The sequence below is a fragment of the Podarcis cretensis genome (genome assembly GCF_951804945.1).
Source record: "Podarcis cretensis genome assembly, chromosome: 13".
NCBI classification, from domain to species: Eukaryota; Metazoa; Chordata; class Lepidosauria; order Squamata; family Lacertidae; genus Podarcis; species Podarcis cretensis.
This window is the reverse complement of record NC_137182.1, coordinates 20993382-21018041: the sequence shown is the minus strand read 5'-3', so window position 1 is coordinate 21018041 and position 24660 is coordinate 20993382. Positions and strand designations below refer to the sequence as shown.

At 46.6% G+C, this 24660-nt stretch overlaps 1 protein-coding gene across 1 annotated transcript in view; it reads right to left on the bottom strand.

The window, feature by feature from the left end:
• Positions 1–10660: 10660 nt before the first annotated feature.
• MPP2 (MAGUK p55 scaffold protein 2) overlaps positions 10661–24660 on the bottom strand; it is a 70071-nt gene continuing 56071 nt past the window's right edge. The window contains exons 7-13 of the mRNA XM_079950204.1: positions 17178–17309; positions 16645–16750; positions 15628–15696; positions 15370–15531; positions 14184–14386; positions 13429–13557; positions 10661–11133 (exon numbers count right to left, since the gene is read on the bottom strand). Of these exons, the coding sequence (XP_079806330.1) occupies positions 10957–11133; positions 13429–13557; positions 14184–14386; positions 15370–15531; positions 15628–15696; positions 16645–16750; positions 17178–17309 (978 nt within the window). The 3' untranslated portion in view covers positions 10661–10956. The remainder of the gene's footprint in view (positions 11134–13428; positions 13558–14183; positions 14387–15369; positions 15532–15627; positions 15697–16644; positions 16751–17177; positions 17310–24660) is intronic.

Genomic DNA, 24660 nt, shown 5'->3' with positions numbered 1-24660 from the left:
AAAACAACCAGGACAGCCACCGATGCCAGACAAACAGTTGGAGAGGTAGAAACAGATTTTTAGAAAGAGAGGCAAAGGTAACGTTCTTATTGTCTATTGCAGGGGAAGGTTTAAGCCTCCCAGATCTTGCTGAATGACAGCTCCTATCATCCCACTTTCTTGGGCTCCATGATCACTGCAGATGGTGACAGCAGCCACGAAATTAAAAGACGCCTGCTTCTTGGGAGAAGGGCAATGACAGGCCTAGACAGCATCTTGAGAAGTAGAGACATCACCTTGCCAACAAAGGTCCGTATAGTTAAAGCTATGGTTTTCCCAGTAGTGATGTATGGAAGTGAGAGCTGGACCATCAAGAAGGCTGATCGCCGAAGAATTGATGCTTTTGAATTATGGTGCTGGAGGAGACTCTTGAGAGTCCCATGGACTGCAAGAAGATCAAACCTCTCCATTCTGAAGGAAATCAGCCCTGAGTGCTCACTGGAAGGACAGATTGTGAAGCTGAGGCTCCAGTACTTTGGCCACCTCATGAGAAGAGAAGACTCCCTGGAGAAGACCCTGATGTTGGGAAAGATGGAGGGCACAAGGAGAAGGGGGCGACAGAGGACGAGATGGTTGGATAGTGTTTTCGAGGTTACCAGCATGAGTCTGACCAAGCTGCGGGGGGCAGTGGAGGACAGGAGTGCCTGGCGTTCTCTGGTCCATGGGGTCACGAAGAGTCGGACACGACTAAACGACTAAACAACAACATCATCCCCGGCCATTGGCCATGCTTGCAACATCTGGAGGGCCTAAGCTTCCCCACACCTGTTCTCATGGAATCATTGTAGACTTGGAAGGGACCCGAGTGGTCATCTAGTCCAACCCTCTGCAATGCCGGAATCACAGATAAATGATTCCACTGAGATCCAAGTCTTCCCCCAAGCTGGTAAATGTTTGGCAGTGTCCATGCTTTATCCTTGGGCAGTTACACCGCTAGAGGGATGGGCTTCTTTAAAAGGGCAGTTTATTTAATGAGGTTATCATCTCTCCCCCTGCCTCTGCCCCCACCCCGGCAGTCTGAATTTGATACAGAAGCCAACCAGATTGGTTCCTAAATATTACATCCGCATTGGCAACAGGTCTTCCAACAACTTGCTCGCTGCTGCCCTCTGCTGCCCATGAGCATCTTCACGCGAGGCATCCTCCTCACTCTGCCTAACAGCAGGGCCGGACCCAGATTAATTCCAAATGTCTCAGACATATAGATCAAAGTGTTAAAATGAGAGCACGTGTTTTTTTAGTTTGGAATGGATACTTTCAGGGGTTGGGGTTTACAGTCCAGTTGAATCCTATCCTATCCTCTTGCCCAGCCACTGCCATCTCGTTGTTGTTGTTGTTGATGATGTTGTTATTATATTATTATTATTCCTCTGACTGCTGCTGAGGCCAAGGATGTTGTTGAGACCAAGGATGCTTCCTAGCATTAAAAAAACCTCTCATTTTACTAGAGCTCTTGTCTACATGCTCTGAAAGCGGGGCTCTCAGGCCATATCTAGCGAGAACACAAAGCTGAATTTTGCTCCGATCTATCAAAATCTTTTAAGTTTTGGGGTGTTTCAGTCCTTTGTTTCATGGTAAGAAACCATTCTTCCATAGGTTGCTCTTCCCACATTTCGTTGCATGTGAGCACATAATATAAACATGGCTCTCGCCTACCATAAAGCAGTGCACCTACTGATGGGCACAATTTCCCCTAAGATAACGCATTTCTGTATGCTGCTTTCACTAATTCATGCATTTTCGCAAATACTTTCCCCTGTAAGATGCCTTTTTGTATATGTACTCTTGTGTTGGAGAGCTGTATCGCTCATTCAAGGAAGTGCAGTTTCTGAATAATATGCTGCATTTCCATCGAAGAATTGTATCGGGGAAGTGCCAGCTTGGTTGGTTTGCATTAAAATGCAAAAGAAACCAAATCTCTTGCCCTCCAACAGGGTGCATTGTCGCTGCAGCAACCACTGTATCCAACAGCACCACTTTCGCCTTTATTCCACCTGAAATAAAATGGGGAAAAAACCAGCCACAAACTTTGCCAAACAAAGCTCAGCAACCTGTGTGTCTGGATTTTCACTTTTTGAAATACAGCAATTCTGCATGAATTAGCAAATGCAAATTTTACGCAAATGTGTGTCTTATTTGGGGGCTGCAGTGCCTCTTTTGAGAAGCAATGGCACTGCAATTCTGTGAAATATACAGTCTGCACAACTAATGTCACATAATATGGTACATTTAAACCTCTGTGCAAATATGAACTTCCATGTCTGTTCTGATATTAAAACTTCTGCTGTGTCGGTCCATTTCCTTCAGTGTTACACACACAAATCCTTCCCTATTTTTTAAAATTCATGTACTTATTTCTCAAACTCAGTTAGATTGGTCCTTGTGTTTCCGATGCCATTTTTCTAGGAAAAGAGGTGCAGCAGCTCTTAGAATGGCAACGGCACCCACCTGAGACAGGAGCTCAGCTCTGGCTGAAAAAAAAGCCTTTCATATACATTATACATAACAATTCTATTATTATTTTTTTAATGATTCTCTGTGTGTGTGTGGTTTCAGCACTTCTTAATTTGACTGTAAGCCACTTTGAGTCTCTTTCAGGGAAAAAGGTCGGGTGTCAATAAATAGGTCATCATCTCCTGTGTTTTCAGCCGCATGGAATACCTGGGCCCAATGTCTGGCTCCGCCACACCCTGATTTCGATTGGAGTCCTTTCCTTCCCGGCTTCACAGCCAGTGATGTTTTGCTCTTTGGACTGCACAGTGGCGACGGCAGCAAGCTTGTCATCAACTACATCAGGCCAGCTGCCAAGAGGGCACTGTGACTGGCACCTGACACTGCTGAGGTGGTGAAACACTGCCATTCCAGGGAGAAACGTGTCGTGATGATGCTTCACGTCTGACTGACATGGCTTCCGCTTGAGTGCAGGAGGCTCCTGCAGCCAATCGGAAGCCGCGCCTTGGTTTTCGAACATTTTCGGGAGTCGAATGGACTCCTGGAACGAATGAAGTTCGGGAACCAAGGTAACACTCTATAGTCCAAAACCAGTCCATACCGTCATATCAGTGTCATAATTTTTGACCTGGCGATATATCGCAAATCATGGTGTGTATGTGTGTGCACTGTGCAAAAATGTGGGGAAAGCCGTGAAGCCAGCCAATGCAACACAGAGCCATACTTATTTCAGGAATCATATTGATATATTGTGACGTTTAAAAAGGTAAAGGACCGCTGACTGTTAAGTCCAGTCGCGAACGACTCTGGGGTTGCAGCACTCATCTCCTCAGGAGTGCAGCAGAAGAGTAAGAGTTACAACCCCCTGGCCACCTCAGATGTGAAGCTTTCCTTCAAAGTTCTCCTTGGCGACCTGCTAAAAAAACAACCACCAAGGGGTTCGCAGCACAGCAATAACTTGAACACCAACACCAGAACTAGGGTGGCAAGGTAGCTGCCATAGCCCATAGGCGACATGAAGTTTCATCTGCTTTAGCATTTTAATGTTTTGTATCTTTTAAAGTGTCGTGTTTCCCCCCTGGTTTTCTTGTTTTTATCTTTTCGTTAACTGCTTTGAGGCTTGTTTGCTTTTGCAAGCGAGAGCTGTAGAAATGCTTTGAAATAAAATAAAGTAAAATAAAATAGGTACAGTCAAACCTCGGTTCTCAAACGGCTCCGTTTTCAAACGTTTCAGCTCCTGAACGCCGAAAACCCGGAAGTAAATGCTCCGGTTTTCGAACCCGAATGTCAGAAGCGGCTTCTGTTTTGAGTTTCCCTATTGAATTGAGGCTTCCTCTTTCAATTTTCAAATGTTTTGGAAGTCGAGCAGTCTTCTGGAATGGATTATGTTCAAAAACCAAGGTTCCACTGTATTGAAATCTAAGCTTCTGTATTGGTCCCGTTTGTACCTAGGTATTGTTCTGGCCGCAGCACCCTCTTGAGTTTGCCTGCAGCAACTGCAAGGGAAAAATCCGAACGCTCTTAATCGGAAAGTGTCCTTCTTAACGTTCTTTATAAATAAATAAATAGATAACTATAATAACCATAATAAAAATTCAGAACAGGAAAACGTGTACAATGCTTCTCTCCCCCACCCTATAGCAATGACAACAGGAAAGGACCCACCAAATTAGTTAGAAGAGAACCTACCGAGCTTTCGAAACATCCAGGACAAAAACACCATCTAAAATGTGGCGCTACTGAAAATAGCACGACACTCTCAAGAGAGACGACTTTTCTATCACACACGCACACACAATAGACAAGATACTGAACTGTTCATCTTCTTTAAAGTAAAGGTAACGGTAAAAATACATGACAGCAGACTGCACTCCTTTCCAAAAGAGAGGGAGAAAGATAGAAATTAAGAATGTGACATTTCCAGTATGAGACTCTGTTGCACAGTATAAACATTTTATAAAAATAAATAAGGGGAAAGAAAGCCACTATATGCTGCCAGGTCCGTGAAGTGGGGTTGTTCTCCGGACTTTCCACTTCTTGCGATTTCATCGTGCATTTTAAGCGTGTGGTGTTCTTTATGCCTAAAGTTCCACTTTAATAACATTTTTAGCCCTTTAGTCGTTGATATAATACTGGAAGCAAGACTTGTGAGTGGAGCCCCAGGCAAAACCCGCAGTTATTATTTTAAAAACAGAGACAGATGGAGAGAATGAGTTAGGGGGGATGTTAGCTCAACCGGAAACAGGGGAAAGATTAAAAAAAAGTGATGGAGGAGGCCAAGAACACATTCATGTCATACATTTAAAAGCATTAGGATTCCACTTTAAATAGTTGTGGCTTCCCCCGAGGAATTCTGGGAGCTGACATTTGTCAAGGACACTGAGAATTGATAGGAGAACCCCAGTTCCCTTCCCAGAGTGGCTTAACAGTCCATCCCTCTTCCCAGGGAATTCTGGGAACTGTAGTTGAGGGAATCTTCTAACCACTGTTGATAAACTACAGTTCCCAGGATTCTTTGGGAAAAGCCATGACTGTTTAACGTGGCAACACAGTGCTTTAAAAGTATGGCGTGAATGTGGCCAAAAAGGAATAAAACAGGGTCAGTGCTTGTCCAAGACATTTCGCTGCCTGAAGCAGAACCCCAAAGGTGCCCCATCCCCACTAAGCCCAAAGCTTTAAAATACCAGTATTTGTGGCCCCATTTAGATGCAAGTCCCTGACTTTATCTTTCTCCCAGCTAAGAAACATGCGTAAAAGAAAGAAAGAAAGAAACAGAGGCACAGAACTACTATGGAGAGATGGGCAGGTACAAAGATCAAAACCATGAGAAGTGGGTGACAGGACAAAACCGCAGGAGCATTTGCAGTAAAAAAAATAATAATTTAAATGATTCCGAGCAGAAATGCAAATATAAGCAAAACCCCATTCAGAATGAACCTAGGAGTCATTGGTGGGAATGCGCACAATTAATGTCACCAACAGCTCGACCCTGCGCATGTATCTACTTTGAATTAAGTCCCACTAAGTTCAGTGGGTGCCACGGCCCCACTGTAAATTCAGCGATTCTGCAATGCCACTGCAGCCACAAGGCAGTGTAATAATTGGCAAGTTTCTGCCGGACACCCTCTACAAAACCCATGTCTGGATTCTGAGTGACCACTACGTACCTACGTGTGTGTGTCAGCTGGGCCTCCGAGGAAAAGAGACAGCCCCCCCCCCCGCTCTGTGACTTAATTCATGTAAACAACAGCATAACTGCTTTTAAATTACTGCCTCCCCCCCCAAAAAAAAAAATCTGCTTTGATTTTTAATGCCTGTTTTGCTATAACATCAGGCGTGTCCTTTTGGCCATTTCTAGCCAGGGTGCTACAGTTAATAATACTCGATTCCTCTTAGCGCACCCGTAACTGCTACCAATTTATATAGATTTCTCTCTCTTTAAATATACATGTTTTCCCCCGCCCCAAATAAAGGTACATAAATCTCTCCTTTATTTTAGCTATCTGTACAAAATTAAAAACTCATGCACACATACATTTTGTGGGATATAAAAAGCACATGAGAAAGATTTGGAAGCCACTGATCACGAGAGAGTTAAGATCCCAAAGAGTGGTTATTTGAGAAGCTAATAAATAAGGCGTGGTTCTTGGGAGGGTGGCAAGAAGGTAAGGGCCGCAAATCAAACCATTCCCACTGTGTCTGGAGAGAAGGCATTGCCATAAGGCAAATTCAAATGAGGATTTTAGCCCATGCCGGATTAAACCCTATGGAGGCCTCTAGGGCATTGAAATCTCAGGGTCCCCCTTGCAAATTATCTCCTAACACGTTTCTGATTTTAGAGGGACGACACGGAACTGAGAAAGTTTGATTGGAATTTTCTTTCAAGATCAAATCAATATTATTTTGATCCATTGACCCTAAAAGGCATGGGGCCGGTGTCTAGTATACCCGTTTGGTAATCCGGCACTGATTTTATCTTGCCAGATTTGCATCCACGCTGCAGCACAATCCTGAATATGTCTACTGAGAAGTCCCGCCATGTTCAGCCTTCTTTCTGGATAAGCAAATACAGTGGTACCTCGGAAGCCGAATGGAGTCCGTTCCAGAAGTCCGTTCCCCTTCAAAACCAAGGCGCAGCTTCCAATTGGCTGCGGGAAGCTCCTGCAGCCAACTGGAAGCCGCATCAGACTTTCGAGTTCCAAAGGACGTTCGCCAACTGGAACACTCACTTCCGGGTTTGCGGCATTCAGGAGCCAAAACGTTTGACTTGCAAGGCGTTCGGGATCCAAGGATGGAAGGCGGAAGGCTTGGCCTTCCCAAATATTGGTGGATTTCAGCTTCCATCAGTGCTCAGCGTGGGTCATGGTGGCCGGAACCATTGGGAGTTGGGTTCTGACAACATCCAGAGAACCCACGGCTTCCTCATTCCTGTGGTATATAATGGCAGTTTCAAAGCAGATTAGCAGATGCCTACCAATATTCCAAAGCCAGAGTTGTGCAGGTTTCTTCTGAAATGTCCCTGTTATTGTTCTGGGTGGTGTGGGGGGGGGGTTGCTTTGCCTCCTTGTTCCACAACTTCTCCATTTCAATTTATCTAGACCCCTACTTGGGGGGGGGGGTTACTGGGTGTGCAGTCTGCAGCAGCTTTCTGCATCGTCCCCTCCTTATATTTGTGGAGCAGAAGAAGCAGTCCCTGTTAGAATTCCTGCTCCATGATTGCAGTCATGGGATTTTTGTCTATCACATGACAGTGTATGTTTTGACTCCACAAAGTGGGAAGTGACGGAGACAGGATGTTTGTATTACTGTGTTCCGTGAAGTGGGACTATTGTCCTTTGTTCTTTTTCTCTTTGCTGTCTGATGCTGGAAAGAGAGGGAGCCATGTTGCAGTGCTCCACGTGTGTTTATATGTAAATAAAGTAGATTAGCCAAAATGTTGAGTTGCTGAGGTCTGTTACGCAAGCTGCGAAGACTGCGGATCCCTAATTGTGCCAATGTCTGTTGGCATCAGTCGCTGTGATGTTTGGGCAGAAGAAAGCTTTTGAAGCTCCCGATCGACCAGGAGGGAAGGAACATGCCAGTCGGGCATGTGTCTCTGCCAGGGTCCTACTCGAGAGTAGGACAAGCTCCTGACAGTCCCCACATCAACAGCAACCACTCACAGAGTATTGCCGGGCACTGGGTGGGTGGGAATTGAAAATCTGAAGTTATCAACAGATGTAAGAAACAGAAACGTGTTTGTGAGCAAGGGGGTGCCTGCAACTCTGGGCTGGGTAGAATGTCAGTTCTGCATAAACTGATAACCGCAGATGTCCTCCTCACGTAGCCCTTATCTCCAGACCTGCTTATCTCCCAAGGAAGGTTGTTGAGCAAACCATGAGGGGACAACGAAGATCAGAAGATCCTGTTTCGCAGCCTTGCTATTGTGGAGTGGAAAAGCCTGACTCTCGCCACATCTGAAATACATCTTAATATATGTTTGGTAGAAATAGCAGTGTGTTTCAGCTTTTGGGGTCCCACTTGCCCCATCAGCACGGTGAGAGTAAGCCAGAACACATTGCGGTGATTTAATAAATATTCTGTTTGACGGACAATTGGACTCTGCATCTTACTGGCTGTCCAGGGTCTTGGGTACTGAACCCCAATATTTCCCCCAACAGTATCAATGCACTGCCTTCTCCTTGCAGTTTTGTCCATGAGCAAGTGGGTTTTATAGTTACTGGGAAAGCACACACTTGATCACCAGCAGGTGGAGTTATTGCTATTTTTTTCTTTTCAAATTAACGCTAGGTTTTGCAAGAAACAGGAAACCTGGCCAGGAACTTCAGGAGCTACTAGGCTGCCCCTGGCAAATTCAGGTAGCACACCCTTACAGTTGATTCGTGCTCTTGCACAGCAAACCTACTGCCTCTTCCCTCTCCCCAAAACTGGACTTCTTGCAACCAGGATAGGGAAATGCACAAGAAACGTGGCCTAACCTTTCCACAAACAAAAAATGCTCCATAAATAACTAACAGTGTCTACCTTTCTCCACAAACGTTCTGTGAACGAATCAGGAGGAATGTTCATAATACAGTGGGGGGAGAAAGTTGGGGCAGTTACTCTGCTATCCTCTCTCCTGACTTATAAAGGAAAATATCCCAGCTCTGTAACCTCCTCCCTCTCCTGACCCCATGAAAGAAGAGTTTGGATTTGATATCCCGCTTTATCACTACCCAAAGGAGTCTCAAAGCGGCTAACATTCTCCTTTCCCTTCCTTCCCCACAACAAACACTCTGTGAGGTGAGTGGGGCTGAGAGACTTCAGAGAAGTGTGACTAGCCCAAGGTCACCCAGCAGCTGCATGTGGAGGAGCAGGGAAGCGAACCCGGTTCACCAGATTACGAGTCTATTGCTCTTAACCACTACACCACACTGGCTCTGTAGCCTGATAACCGCTAGACCCGATGCATAAGTGTGGGTCTGCCTGAGATGGGGCTGTTTTGTTCTGGGTTTCTCTCCATCCTCCTCCCTTGCAAAGATACGGTGGCAAATATACTGGTTGGGCTCTGCCCCACATTGCCCTGCTGACCAGCTCCCCACAGATTCAGCATCATCTCAGAGGTGGGTGATGGGTGGGAGGAAATCGGGTTTGTTTTTTTTTAAGCGGGGGAGAAAGAAATTGGCATGTGGGAGAAGCACTGCAGAAAAGCTTCTTTTCTTTACCTGGCAATAAAAAAACTCCCCAAGTCCAAGGTTCTGCCCTTGCCCTGCAGCGGGTAGTCCCGCCAGTTAACAGCTGCCATAGAGTTGTGAGGTAGTGATTGTTGGTCCTTGGCAGGAGAAAAGGAGAACCCTGGAACTCGAGGGAAGCAACTGCAGGTAACGGAAAATCCATGAAGGGGAATCTGCAAGGGGAGTCCGTATTTATGCACTATGGATTTTAAATGCCTGATAATCTGTTTTGCTTTTTGATGTTGTAAAAAGGGACAAAGAGGGCTGTGAGCAGGAACAGCAAGGATTAGGATCAAAGATGACTGTAATTGCTATTGCTTTCTCTGGTGGCGCTTTTAGGGGTTTGTTTGCAAAGGGTGGGGCACCTTGGACAATGGGTGCTCATGGTGCCCCCCCCCACTTCCCCTCTAAGATGCCCACTCTCCCCCAGGCTAGATCCATGTATCCACCTACAGGGAGAACATAAGGCAGGTGGAGCAGCATGCTATAGCTCTATGCTCTTAATGTTTACATGCTTGGAGGCAAGCAGTCAGGTGAGGAGCAGGGAGGTTGTGGTGCCCCCCTTGCAAAGGTGTGGGCCTTGGCAGGTGCCCACCGATGCTGATCCCTGATGCCAGCCCTGGGTTTCCCTCGCAGCCTCCCTACGCTGCTTTCCTACTAGCGGGTCAGCTTCCCGGAGGCTGGAGAAGAACGACTTCCTAGCTGATACAACGCTGCCTTTTGCAGTGTTGAACCATAAGCCCACTTTGCCCAGTGTTGCCTAGGAGAGTTGAAAGAGCTTGGGGCAGGGAGAGAGGTCTTTGGGTCTATGGGGAGGCCAAGGGAGACCCAGGTTGTACCAGACACAATGCGCCCAACAGCACTTTGGGGATATTTGCGGAGAAGGAGCCCGCCTCTGCAAACAGCGTAAAACAAAAACAAACCATATTAAATAGCCCCATTTTACAGACAGCTAAACTGAGGCCGAAGGATCTCATTCAGCTGCCAGCTACCACGGCCCAGGGGAACAAGTCCAAGTGCAAAGTCCCCAGTCCGTTACCACCAGGCTATCTTGCATCACATTCTTCCTTGCCTCGCTTACAAACCTTTCAGGCGTTCCTCTGTTCTTTTTCAACACCCCGCAAAATCTCGTGCTGACCAAGGTGGGCAAGGCATTCGCCCCTCCCCTCCTCCAATCTACTCAGCGTGGTATGTTCGGGGGGGGCGGGAGGGGGCAACACCCCAGGCTACCAGTTCTTTTGGCAATATTGAGATTGTGGTCCATCGACAAAGCTGTGATTTTGGCAGTGAGTTAGCTGTGACTGGAGAGGCGTTGTGTTCCCGCCCACCCGTCTTCCGCCTGACCCAATCAGAGGAGTTGGACACAATTGGGTGGAGCCGACGGGGCAAGGCATTGTGGGTAACTGGTAGCCTGGCTCGACCCCTCTGAGGGTGGGAGAGAGCAGCCGCCCCCCCCCACATCTGTGGCAGAGTTCTTGGCTGGTTGGAGGTGATCTGGGGCCGGACCATCAAGGAAGCACCTTTGCTTTTCGAATCTAATAAAGCCAACTTTTTTGCTGCGCCTGATTTGCCTGGGCTATTCAGGTGGTGCCCGGTGGTTGGGGAAAGGAGAAAGACGTCGGGGGGGGGGGCATGTGCTGGGTGCTGCAGGTTAAGAAATCTGGGATTCTTGGCCAAGTGAGGAGGACAAAGCCGACACTCGTGAGGCTGTGGGGAAGAGGAGGAGGAGGAGGAGGAGAGGCAGGGCGTCCCTCTAGTAGACCCAGCTGACGGGGACCCATTGTGGTTCGTTGTGCAACTTCTCCAAGGCTTCCTGCAGCTGCTGGAATGTCTGCTCCATGTTGTCGTTGACCAAGCAGAGGTCAAAGTAGTGACCGTAGCCCCGCTGGATCCGGCAGCTCTCGTCAACTGTCCGCTTCAGGTCAGCATCCTGGCAGGACATGCAAATTATTATTATTATTAGTAGTATTATTATTAATTGAATTTATACCCGGAGGTCTCAGGGCGGTTCAAAGAACAAACTCAAAACAGTGGTACCTCGGGTTAAGTACTTAATTCGTTCCGGAGGTCCGTTCTTAACCTGAAACTGTTCTTAACCTGAAGCACCACTTTAGCTAATGGGGCCTCCTGCTGCCGCTGCGCCACCAGAGCACAGTTTCTGTTCTCATCCTGAAGCAAAGTTCTTAACCTGAAGCACTATTTCTGGGTTAGCAGAGTCTGTAACATGCAGCGTATGTAACCTGAAGCGTATGTAACCCGAGGTACCACTGTATATAAAACCTCAAAATACAAAACCTCAAAATAAAAGCAATAACCCAATACAGTCATACCTCGGGTTACAGACACTTTAGGTTGCGTTTTTTCGAGTTACGGACCGCCGAAACCCGGAAGTACCAGAACGGGTTACGTCCAGGTTTCGACGGCCATGCATGTGCAGAAGCACTAAATCGCGCTTTGCGCATGCGCAGAAGCGCCGGGTTGCAACCTGCGCGTGTGCAGATGCGAATATCCACTGTAACCCGAAAAGTCTCCTTTCTTTTAACTTGAAGGCGTTGGTTCAGGTCCTACCCTCCAGAGCAGGCATCCCCAACCAGCGGCCCTCCAGATGTTTTGACCTACAACTCCCACGATCCCTAGCTTAACAGGACCAGTGGTCTGGGATGATGGGAATTGTAGTCCAAAACATCTGGAGGGCCGAAGGTTGGGGGTGCGTGCTCCAGAGCATGAGAAAAGAAGCTTGCTCCATTTTCCACGTGACAACGAGTCTTTTAGATATTTGAAGATGGCTATCTTATCTCCTCTCAATCTCCTCTTATCCAGGCTAAACGTAACCAGCTCCCTCAACCACTCCTCATAAGGCTTGGTTTCCAGACCCTTGACCATATTAGTTGCCCTCTTTTGCACATGTTCTAGCTTGTCGATATCAAAAGTGCAAGCTGTCATGTTTCTTCTCTTACTGTGCAAAATTTGTTATTGCTTCGTAATAAAACAAACCAACAAACCTTCCACGGCTCAGGACCTTGATACCTTAGGGTCCGCCCCTCCTCATCCAAACTGACCCGGACCCTGTGCTTGTCACCTGAGGCCTTTCTCTATGCCCCCCATCCCAGAGAGTTTTGAAGGGTGGCAATAAGAGAACGGGCCTTCTCTGTGGTGGCTCCCCATCTGTGGAATGCTCTCCCCAGAGAGGCTCGCCTGGTACCATCATTACATGTCTTTAGGAGCCAGGCAAAAACATTCCTCTTAACCCATCCCTTTGGCCATTACATAACCTATGGCCTGTTAAAGTTGTGCAGCGGAGAGCTGTTATTATGATTATTTTATTATTATGCTGTCCATTATTATGTTTTTGTTTTTATGCTCCGTGTGGGTTTTTTGAAAAAAATTTATTAGAATACAAAGAATAGAGAGGTTATTAAATAATAATAATAATAATAATAATAATAATAATAATAATAATAATAAGCTACATCACCCTGGGGTCTTTTGATAAAGGGTGGTATATACAGTGGACGCTCGGGTTGCGAACGTGATCCATGCGGGATGCACGTTCGCAACCCACAGCGTCCGCAACCTGCAGCGACGCGTCTGCTCATGCGTGGGTTGCGATTTGACGCTTCTGTGCATGCGCAAAGAGCGATTTAATGCTTTGGCGCATACACGACCGCCAAAACCCGGAAGTAACCCGTTCCGGTACTTCCGGGTTTTGGCAGGTCCGTATCCCAAAACAAACGCAACCTGTACCTCAGGCTGTAACCTGAGGTATGACTGTAAATTGAATTATTATTATTATTAAAGACAAAGAAGAAGAAGAAAGGGAAATTGAGCAGGAACACTGTCAAATAACTGGACCATTGAATACATCAGCAAGATTTCCATGCCATAGTCTCTCCCCCTAAGTGGATGGCTGGAGGTCTCCCATTAACAGCATTTCCATTAACATAGCTGATATATTTATGAGGACCACACCTTATATCAAAATGATGGTATTTAGCTTAGATTCTAACAACGCTTCTGTGTTACGCTAGGGGTTATTGTGGGGGGGACTTGCTCCCCACCAGGCCAGGCCAGGCCAGGCCAAGTTCTGTGCAGGAGGTGTGCTTGGCAAGGCCGCCACCAGAGGACTCCTTCCTTGCTGCCGCTAGCCCCAGCTGCTGCTGCTACCCCTCTTCCTCGCCACTGCTTCTGCCTCCTTGCTTGCCATGTGGGCGCTGAGGGGACTCACCGCAAGCTGCTTGGTTGCCACACCGTTCTCCAGCGCTGCCTTGTTCATGGCTCGAAGGGTTTCAAAATCTGGTGCCTCAATGAACACCACGTACGGGACGAACTCCGCTGTCCTCAAAACTTTCACAGCCTTTTGACGCATCCAAAAGAGGGGGGGCAAAGAAAGAAGAAAGAAAGAGAAAGAAGAGAGAAGAGAGGGAGAGAGAGGGAGAGAGAGAGAGAGAGAGAGAGAGAGAGGAAAGAAAGAGGAAAGAAAGAGAGAGAAGAGAGAGAAGAGAGAGGAAAGAACGAGAGAGAGGAAGAGAGAGAGAAGAGAGAAGAAAGAAAGAGAGATAGGAGGGAGGAGAGGAGGGAGGGAGGGAGGGAGGGAGGGAGGGAGGGAGGAAGGAAGGAAGGAAGGAAGGAAGGAAGGGAGGGAGGGAAAGAAAGAAAGAAAGAAAGAAAGAAAGAAAGAGAAAAAGAAAGAGGGAGGGAGGGAGGGAGGGAGGGAGGGAAGGAAGGAAGGAAGGAAGGAAGAAAGAAAGAAAGAAAGAAAGAAAGAAAGAAAGAAAGAAAGAAAGAAAGACTTCCAGTACTGCAACACTGATGAGAGTCGAGTTGCAATTCTGTACTTACAAATTATGTGACCTGAATAAATTATGCAATCCAAGACCTAGCATTGCAACCAGGAAAGCTTCCTGGCACAGCCAACCAAGGGAAGACTCTCTCCCACTCCTCCCTCGATCCCAACCCTTGGAGCCAGAAAAGAAGCAGTACCTGGGGGTTCACATCCAGAATGCACATCTTGCCTGACTCTACGACTTCATGGATGGAGTCAATCTTGGTCCCATAGAGGTTCCCTTCATACTCGCCGTGTTCCAGGTAGCGGCCTGCTTTGATGTCTCCCTCCATCTCACTCCTGGTCACAAAGCAGTACACCTGCCCGGTCTTCTCGTGCTCCTTGGGTCTCCGCGAAGTATCTGCAGAAGCACAGATGAACAAAGAAAGATCACCTGGAAACTGAAACTGGAGATGGGATCTCCAGTTTGGACACAATGGAGAGGTATAAGATTTGGATTATCGTAAAAGATGGTAGGAAGAAATGATTAATAATAGGAACTGCAAAGGGGAGGAGGGAAGTCCAGGAGATTCTTTTGAATCTTGTTTTTATGTTGTATGTTGGATATGTGGCTGTAAAACTTTAATCTGAGAAACCAAAAAAACAATGTGTGTGTGTGTGTGTGTGTGTGTGTGTGTGTGTACACACACAACCACAAATATTATTTTACAAATAAATCAAGGTGTGTGAATGTGAAACGGACCCAGAAGTAGACCGATTCATCCATTCCTAACACAAGATGCAGGACTCTCCTTCGCATACACACACAGACCCAGGGCAGAGTGCAAGAACAGGACTAGGATCTGCCAGGATATTAAGATGCCCTCCATGCCCCCATGTCAGGAGTCCAGGTTCCCAGCTTGATAACACAGTAAGGGTAGGTAATGAAAAAGGAGGATTTATTGCAAAAACAAACAGATAGCTCCGGACGGCTCCTGCATCATTACTCAAGATGACCCTTCTGAAGAGTGCTTCCGGCCACGACAGAAGATATTGAACTTACGGCTCTTACGCCTCTTGTTTTGCTTCATGTCTAGCAACCCTCCCATTCGCAGACTCCTTGGACTTAGTGGGTCAGCTCCAACCTCTTCCTGGTCTGAGAGGCTGAGTCTATTCATGCCTATTTGTGCTTCCTGAGAGCTTTGGCTTAGGCTGCTCTTAGCTACGGCCTTATCAGCCAACCTGTCAAGGTCAGGAAGAGCCGAAGTCTGGAGCTGCTGGCTCTCCCCTGCCTTGACTAACATCTAAGCCTCTCTGTTCCTGGCTGCTTTCTGCAGTTGGCTGCAAACCTTCGCTTGGAGCTGGCTCATTCCTGACACCCCGTCTGCAATCAGCAAGACTCACACGGGATGGTGGTTCCGTACTGTGACTGGTCAGACATGATGAGCTTGTTCTTAAGACTGCGCCGGCCAACTCCCTGAGCCCCGATCAGCACCAAGGTTTTTCTGCGGAACGGAGGCATGCGAGCCACTTCCTCATAGATCAGCAGCTCGTGCCGGTCAAACTCTGAAGTGGGAGGGAAAGAAATCGCCATCAGCCATTAATGCAGAGGAAGCGCGGTCAGGCGATGGAGAAATGTGAAGGCACACTGAGATCCCTTGCCTGCATTTTTAGTGGTCAGATACATCATCCTCTTCTTCTTCTTGCCACTGAGGCTTCCACACAAGGCACCTGCCAGGAGGGGGAAAAGGAGGCACTAAGCAAAGCTGCGGAGAGAGAAAGCTATTGCACATGTGGAAGAAGGTGCGAGTAGGGGCACATTCACACGACACACCTTGAAAGCACCACAATGCCACTTTAAACAGCCATCGCTTCCCCCAGGGAATTCTGGGAGCCGCAGATTGTCAACAGTTCTTAGAAGACCCTTTACAGTGGCACCTTGGTTCTCAAATTTAATCCGTTCCGGAAGTCCATTCCAAAACCAAAGCGTTCCAAAACCAAGGTGCGCTTTCCCATAGAAAGTAATGCAAAATGGATTAATCCGTTCCACACTTTTTTTAAAAAAACCCCTAAAATAAATGGCAAAAACAGACAGACCTGAATGTAGCACTCAGAAAAGAAGCGTGGCCCTCAAATTGGAGCATGTTCGGCTCCTGATAAAAGTTCGCAAACTGGAACACTTTCTTCTGGGTTTGCAGCATTCGGGTTTCAAGTTGTTTGACAATTAAGCCATTCGAGAACCAATACACCACTGTATTCTCCTCTCAGAGCTATCTCCCAGAGTTCCCCAGGAAGACAGATTGACTGTTAAACCACTCTGAGAATTGTTGCTCAGGGAGGGGAACAGAGGGTCTTGTAAGAATTCTCAGCGTCCTTGACAAACGGCAGCTCCCAGAATTCCTTGGGGCAGTGGTTCTCAACCTGTGGGTCCCCAGATATTGTTGGACTACAACTCCCATCATCCCTGAGCTCTGGTCTTGCTAGCTAGGGGTGATGGGAGTTGTAGTTCAACAACATCTGGGGACCCACAGGTTGAGAAAGGCTGCCTTGGGGGAAGAAGTCACGACTGTCCAATGTGCTGAGAGTTGTTAGGGGAGTCCCATTTCCCCCCTCAAACCTATGTCTCTCTTCCCAGTGAACTCTGAGAACTGAGGCTCTGGGAGGGGTTGTGCCTTTTACCTGACGAGGGGGTGACTTCGAGGTCTCGCTTCACAAAGGCCTTGCGTTTCTCCTCCAGCAGCTGGCTTGGGATCAGACCAGCACTGCCACCTTCCACATGGCAGGCCTGAAACAACCAAAGGTTAGTTCTGAGCACCTGGGTGGGGAGGTAAATTGCGGGACCCGAGATCACGGAAAAACCTTTCCCCCTCCCACAAAGACACGCAACCCATTTTCTTCATTCTGACATTTTTAGCAGTTGCAGTATTAATAAAAGAACTGCAGTAAAGTAGAGGTGGAGACCCCCTCATACAGACTTCTTCTTTTTTGCCTAGGAATTGCATTCCTTTCCAGGACACCTAAATGTGCAGATGTCCTATTCTGTCTTGCATGGAGCCACTCTGATTTTCCTGGTTAGTTCTGGCCTAGCTCCCTACAAACTGACTTCTTGGCGGCAAACAGCTCTCCCTGAACACCACCCATGCCTTATCCCATGAACATGCACCCGGGCCTGATCCTGCCCATGGCTCATTTATTTGACACAAGGTCCATACCTGCCACCAGTTGGGGTCATCTTGGTTGACGATCTGGAGGAGGTCTCCAGCAATGAATTTCAGCCCGGCTTCCTTACATGGAATGAGGTTGTCAGAGGCTGGGTCATAGTCAAAGTGGGCCTTCACAAACACCTATGGAAGGGGAAGCAAGGTGAGATGAGCAGGGAGGCTCTGGAGTGAGAGAGGAGACTCAGAAGGACCGATCCGAGGGGGGTTGACATCACGAGCCAGCCAAGATTGAAACAAAGTGGGCTTGCAGGTCACGGTAGAATGTGGCATTGACACCAGAAACCATGGAACTGAAAACAGGAAGGGATGAAAGATACGTATTACAGGGAAATGTGAACAGGACAGTTCTACCCATCTCAAGTCTCCAGTTCTGCGAGAGATAGCTATGCCTGTCCCAATCCTGCAATAATAAAATAGTAATAATTATGATTATAATTTGTTATTATTTGTTATTTATACTCCACCCATCTGGCTGGGTTTTCCCAGCCACTCTGAGCAGCTCCTAGCAGAATACTAAAAACACAATAAAACATCATACATTCAAAACTTCCCTAAACAGGGCTGCCTTCAGATTTCTTCTAAAAGTCAGACAGTTGTTTACTTCCTTGACATCTGATGGGAGTGCGTTCCACAGAGCGGGCACCACTACCGAGAAGGCCCTCTGCCTGGTTCCCTGCAACCTCACTTCTCACAGTGAGGGAACCTCCAGAAGGCCCTCAGAGCTGGACATCAGTGTCCAGGCTGAACGACGGGGGGTGGAGACGCTCCTTCAGGTATACTGGGCCGAGGCTGTTCAGGGCTTTAAAGGTCAGCACTAACACTTGGAATTGTGCTTGGAAACGTACTGGGAGTCAATGTAGGTCTTTTAGGATCGGTGTTATGTGGTCTTGGCGGCCGCTTCCAGTCACCAGTCTAGTTGCCGCATTCTGGATTAGTTGTAGTTTCTGGGTCACCTTCAAAGGTAGCCCCATACCACCAACCCCTAAACCTTCCCAGAAAACTTATAGCAGGGCAAAAGAAGAAGTGGTAGCATCAGGTATCAGCTGAACTCCCAAACAGCCGGCATGGTCCTTCAGGAGTGCAATTCCATCTAGGACTAGCTACAAACAACAACACACACACACACACACACACACACATACACACACAGCTTGACCTGCAGAAACCAGTGAAATAAATAACTTGCAGCACAGAGATGAGCAAACTTAGCCTGCCCATTTTTGCAAATTAAACCACAGCTCAGAAACTTGGGGGAGGTGGGGAGTTGGCAACATGAGGCTTCCTAGCCGAACTGAAGCTTGGTACCCTTTTCTTTAGCAATAAATTGCTGGTTTTCATTGTAACGCTCTAACTGCAAACACCTCCTCCCTCCTTGTGGACTGAAAAGAACAATCCGGTAGTCAGGAGACGAATCCAGCAATTTGCCAGAGAGACTGCAGAGCAAGAGCATGGCCAGTACAGTACTCATTTTGCCCTGTTATCTTCAAACAATAAATCCTGGTGGTGGAAGGCAGCGAGGAAAAAACACTAGCCTCTCTCTCTCTTCATTATAGACTCCTTTTATTTGCATTCGCAGGAGACACACACTGCTGACGTCTCCCAGGAAACAGATCATATCTGAGCCTGTCTGTCGAGACCTTTCACTCGTCCCCCTCCCTGCCCAATCTGAACGCTTGTGGGGACGAAAATACAGAAGGATGTTTGCAAAGAAACTCAGGGGCTCAGCGCTTGAGCAGTAGAAAAGGGAGAAGAGAACCTCAGTTCAGGCTCTCTCGATCCCCACCCTTGCAGCCCCCCATTGAATCTCAAAAATGAAATGTTGTCGAAGATCAAACTCGGCTCTACTTCTCACAGATCAAGGGAAATGGGCTAAGGCACTGGCTGGCCGGGGATGTGGGAGAAATGTGATTCCATTAAAAATGTTTTCCTTGAAACGTTTTAATGGATAACAAAGCCACATAGAGCATCTCTGCTTTCAGTTCATAGAGACTTTTTCTACAGCTCAGTTACATTTGGAGCGAGAAATTGCTATCGTAGGCATTGTGAGTCTGGAGAACTTAAATCACTTGCACTTTCAGGAAGCAATACGCAAAGTGAAACCCAGCTGTCCTTTAAAATGTGCACTGCTCTGAATGTTGCAGTAAAGTACCCCTGGATGGTTAAGTCCAGTCAAAGGCAACTATGGGGTTGCGGCGCTCATTTCGCTTTCAGGCCAAGGGAGCCGGCGTTTCTCCACAGACAGCATTCCGGGTCAGGTGGCCAGCATGACTAAACCGCTTCTCACACAACGGGACACAGTGACAGAAACCAGAGTGCATGGAAATGCCGTTTACCTTCCCGCCGCAGCGGTACCTATTTATCTACTTGCACTAGTGTGCTTTTGAACTGCCAGGTTGGCAGAAGCTGGGACAGAGCAATGGGAACTCACCACTGTCAAGCAGATTCAAACCACTGACCTTCTGATCAGCAAACCCAAGTGGCTCTGAGGTTTAGACCACAGCATCACCTGTGTCCCTGAATGTTGCAGTAAAAGGTAAAGGGACCCTTGACCATTAGGTCCAGTCATGGACGACTCTGGGGTTGCAGCGCTCATCTCGCTTTATTGGCTGAGGGAGCTGGCATACAGCTTCCGGGTCATGTGGCCAGCATAACTAAGCTGCTTCTGGCAAACGAGAGCAGTGCACGGAAATGCCGTTTACCTTCCCGCCGGAGTGGTACCTATTTATCTACTTGCACTTTGATGTGCTTTTGAACTGCTAGTTTGGCAGGAGCAGGGACCGAGCAACGGGAGCTCACCCTGTCACGGGGATTCAAACCGCCGACCTTCTGATCGGCAATCCCTAGGCTCTGTGGTCTAACTCACAGCGCCACCCGAGTCCCGAACGTTGCAGTACAGTCCTGCAAATGTGCATAAATGCAGTCTAGGATCATAGAGTCCTAGAGTTGGAAGGGAGCACAAGGAAACCTGACAGGTGATGGTGGACTGTGTCTTCCACTGGCACCTGAGGGCAGAATGCTGTTCTTCCCCCCTCCCTCCCAGCATTTGCCTTCTGAAGCAGCCTCCTCATTCTACCTAACAGCAGGGCCGGCCCTGAATACATCCTTCCCCTGTTGCTCTAAGTTGTTCCCTCCCAAAGCCCTTGAGCAAGTTATATATTATCTCTCCAGACAGAGGGAAAGATTGAGGTGGGGAAGCAGAGGAGGATTGTGTAATAAGTTAACATGTCTTCCCAGGCGCGCGCACACACACACACACACACACACACACACACACACACATACACACATGCCCCTGCTGTCGTTTTTTAGGCCGCTATTTGGGCTTGTTGGTGTGAAATAATCCTCTTTGCTTCCACAAAGCAGCAGGATTATATTCACATGAAAACAATCAGTGCTCGTCTCCATCACCACCAGTCACGTCATACTTCCCCCACCCCTCTGCCGCTCGCTTTGGAATCAGCATGGGCTTTGTGACAAGGAGCTGTTGCTAACTCATTACACAGTCCCTCCCTCTGGAATGCTTCTAGCATCGCCAGACGTTACTCTCAAATCCCCGCCTGCACCATCGCAACAGGGAGAACACTCGAGTATTCCATACAGAATGCACGTATGCCCTCAAATCGTTCCCCCCTACTTTTTATTCCCTGCGTTTCACGTTTCATGCTGAAGTGTTTCCACTGAGTGATCCCAGATGTACTCCGAAGACTGGTGGATAGCAGAGGGATGCTGCAAGCATTCTGCTACCCGTGTTCGGAAGATAACATCTCTGACACAGCGGCCTGCAAGCAGGGCTTGAAATTTGCTCCAGACTTTAAGGAAGAATCAAGTGTCCATGTTTACCAGGAACAGTTCCCCTGTAAATAGATCTCTATTCAGTACATTTTGTAAGGGTGAGGCGTCGGCATCGTTCTTCAGAGTTTAGTTCCTCGCCAGTGGCATCTAGAAATTCAAGCTCCCAGTGGATGAGTCAATGCATATCATCCTATAGTGGGAGAGCACAGGGCCATGCACTGGTTTTTACATATGTTTGGATGTGATATACCATGCCAAAACATGGTTTAGCATGATCTGTGCTACCCAGGGCTATGCCATGCTCTGGCTGAGCACTACATCTATCTATCTATCATCTATCTATCTATCTATCTATCTATCTATCTATCTATCTATCTATCTATCATCTATCTATCTATCTATCTATCTATCTATATATCTATCTATCGTTTTTCAAAATATTCATTTAAACAACCTTAAATCCATGACTTCCTTTCTTCCCTTTCCGTGGTTCATTTTGCATACCACACATCCCTGGATATTTTACATGAACTAAACCATTCAGTAATCCATTGTTACATCCATTAAAACTTGCTTTCACTGTTGAATTTATCTTACTGCTACCAGCATTTTTAAATGAACACAATTTTCACCCATATATTCAGTAAACATTTTCCAGTTTTCTTTAAACATACATTCTTCTTGTTCTCTTATTCTTATATGTTAAATCTGCAAGTTGTGTGTATTCCCTCAGTTTTTAAGTTGCCATTCTTCTTTGGTTGGGACCTCGCTCGTTTTCCATTTTGGGGGTAACAAAACACGGGCCGCGGTTATAGCATACATAAATAGAGTGGTACCTCAGGTTAAGAACTTAATTTGTTCTGGAGGTCTGTTCTTAACCTGAAACTGTTCTTAACCTGAAGCACCACTTTAGCTAATGGGGCCTCCTGCTGCTGCTGCACGATTTCTGTTCTCATCCTGAAGCAGAGTTTTTAACCCAAGGTACTATTTCTGGGTTACCGGAGTCTGTAACCTGAAGCGTCTGTAACCCGAGGTACCACTGTAGTCTTTTTTGACACCTGGGAATTTCCCTCTGAATTATTCCTAACAAAAAAGACTCTAGTTTGTTTTGGAAAGGTACATTTAAACGTTATTTTTTTCAATTCATTATATATAATTACCCAATACTCTTTTACCCTTTTACAAGTCCACCACATATGATAAAATGTACCCTCAACCTTGTTACATCTCTAGCACTTATCTGATTTAGACTTATATATTTTAACAAGTCTGCTAGGAGCAGGAAAATGTTGTTTCTTTTGCTTACTTAAATGCCTAAGAAGCATTTTATCCTTTTACAAGTCCACCACTGAGCCCTACATCTAAACCTGGGCTTGCATCTGCAAGACAAATCCATAGGCAGGAAACCGAGAAGAAATCTTTGTCTGCAGCGAGCAGAACCATGAAACTGGGCCCGGACGACATGCTAAGCCAAACCATAGCTTAGTTGGCACAGCAGGACTGAGGACAGCCACAATTTTTGGTTTGGCTAAGCTACGGTTTGGCTTAGCATTACGTGAAAACTGCATCACTGGGAGAGTAGACGGTGAAATCCCAAAAGAAGCCTCAACAGTATTTTATGTGCACATGTGACTACAGCAGCAAGGATTCTAAATGGAAGGAAGAGAGAACACCCTCCAAGGAAGAACGTTTGATGAAAATCTTGGAACAGGCAGAGATGGCAAAACTGACGGCACTGATGAAAGATACAAATTTTTGTTGTTGCTGTTTAGTCATTTAGTCCGACTCTTCGTGCCCCCATGGACCAGAGCACGCCAGGCACTCCTGTCTTCCACTGCCTCCCGCAGTTTGGTCAAACTCATGCTGGTAGCTTCGAGAACACTGTCCAACCATCTCACCCTCTGTCATCCCCTTCTCCTTGTGCCCTCCATCTTTCCCAACATCAGGGTCTTTCCCAGGGAGTCTTCTCTTCTCATGAGGTGGCCAAAGTATTGGAGCCTCAACTTCAGGATCTGTCCTTCCAGTGAGCACTCAGGGCTGATTTCCTTCAGAATGGATAGGTTTGATCTTCTTGCAGTCCATGGGACTCTCAAGAGTCTCCTCCAGCACCATAATTCAAAAGCATCAATTCTTCGGCCATCAGCCTTCTTTATGGTCCAGCTCTCACTTCCATACATCACTACTGGGAAAACCAAAGCTTTAACTATATGGACCTTTGTTGGCAAGGTGATGTCTCTGCTTCTTAAGATGCTGTCTAAATTTAGAATCTTTTAAAGAAGACTGGAAACTTTTCCTAGTCTATATAAAAAGTTATTTTCCACACATGAGGACCACAGCGGTGTCTGAAGTGTAAGAAAACAGCAGAACATATTGAGAAATATGTCACAGAGGATGGAATCAGATAAAGAGGAAACCTAAAATGCAATTGTATGTGATTTGGATTATAAGCATTGATGCTGGACGAGCGGGAAATCAATAGTATTTTTTAATACAGAGCAGCAAATGTAACTTTCTGTACGGAAGAAGAATACAATATTATTATATGTATTAAAGAAGAACTGCATCACTGTAGGGAAATGATGTTTCCTTGTACAGCTTTAGTTTAGCCAAAAGAACAACCATCAGGTGCTAAGGCTGCTTTTAAAAGGCTGCAAAACACAGCATAGATTCTATGGAATAAAGAAGGGGTAAGGAACTGGATGCAGCTGGTGGGGGGGGGTGGATTCTTATCTCCACCCCCCTCTCCCCTTGCAGGGCCAGCCACCTGTCAATCACCTGATGTCACCATGACATTGGGTGACCCATTTTCCTTTGGCTGCGCAGTCTGAAATCAAAACAGCTGTAGGCAAAGATACAGCACTTTGCAAGCCCCCCACTTGCACAGCACAGGGCCCTGCAGGCACTGAGGATCAGCGGATTGTCGGGACTTGCAAAGGGTTGTGCCTCACTCAGCTGCACTGGGGAGTTCCTATTGGAAATAATTGGGAGCTCGTTTAAAGCTCTCAGTTGCAGCTACATTCTTATATGTCTCCCCACCTCATGTATGATATCAGGTGAGGGGCAGATGGGTCTGATTTCGGAAAAATAACCACATGGGCCAAACGGGGATGCATGCCAGGCCTAACTGGTCCTGAAATAAAAATAAAAATAAAAATAAAAATAAAAATAAAAATAAAAATAAAAATAAAAATAAAAATAAAAATAAAAATAAAAATAAATAAAAAATAAAAAATAAAAAATTATATGCCGCCCATCTGGCTGGGTTTCCCCAGCCAGTCTGGGTGGCTCCCAACAGAATATTAAAAGCACAATAAAACATCAAACATCAAAAACTTCCCTAAACAGGGCTGCCTTCAAATGTCTTCTAAAAGACATAAAACAGATAGTTGTTTATTTCCTTGACATCTGAAGGGGAATGAGAATAAGGATGTTGGAGATAAGGGTAAGAGTATCAGTTTACTTCTGCTCCGTGTCACTTTCACTTCTCTTAATCCATAATTCCACTCTACCCCATTCCTGCATTAAACTGCATTTTTGAAAAAACTGCACAAAAACCAGCATTTAAATATGCAATACTAAACATCTTTCCCCTTGCAGCACACACATTTCCTCTCAAAAGACACATCCCTGTATGTATTTTCACTCGACATGCACAATTCCATATGGTTTTCTAAAGGTATTT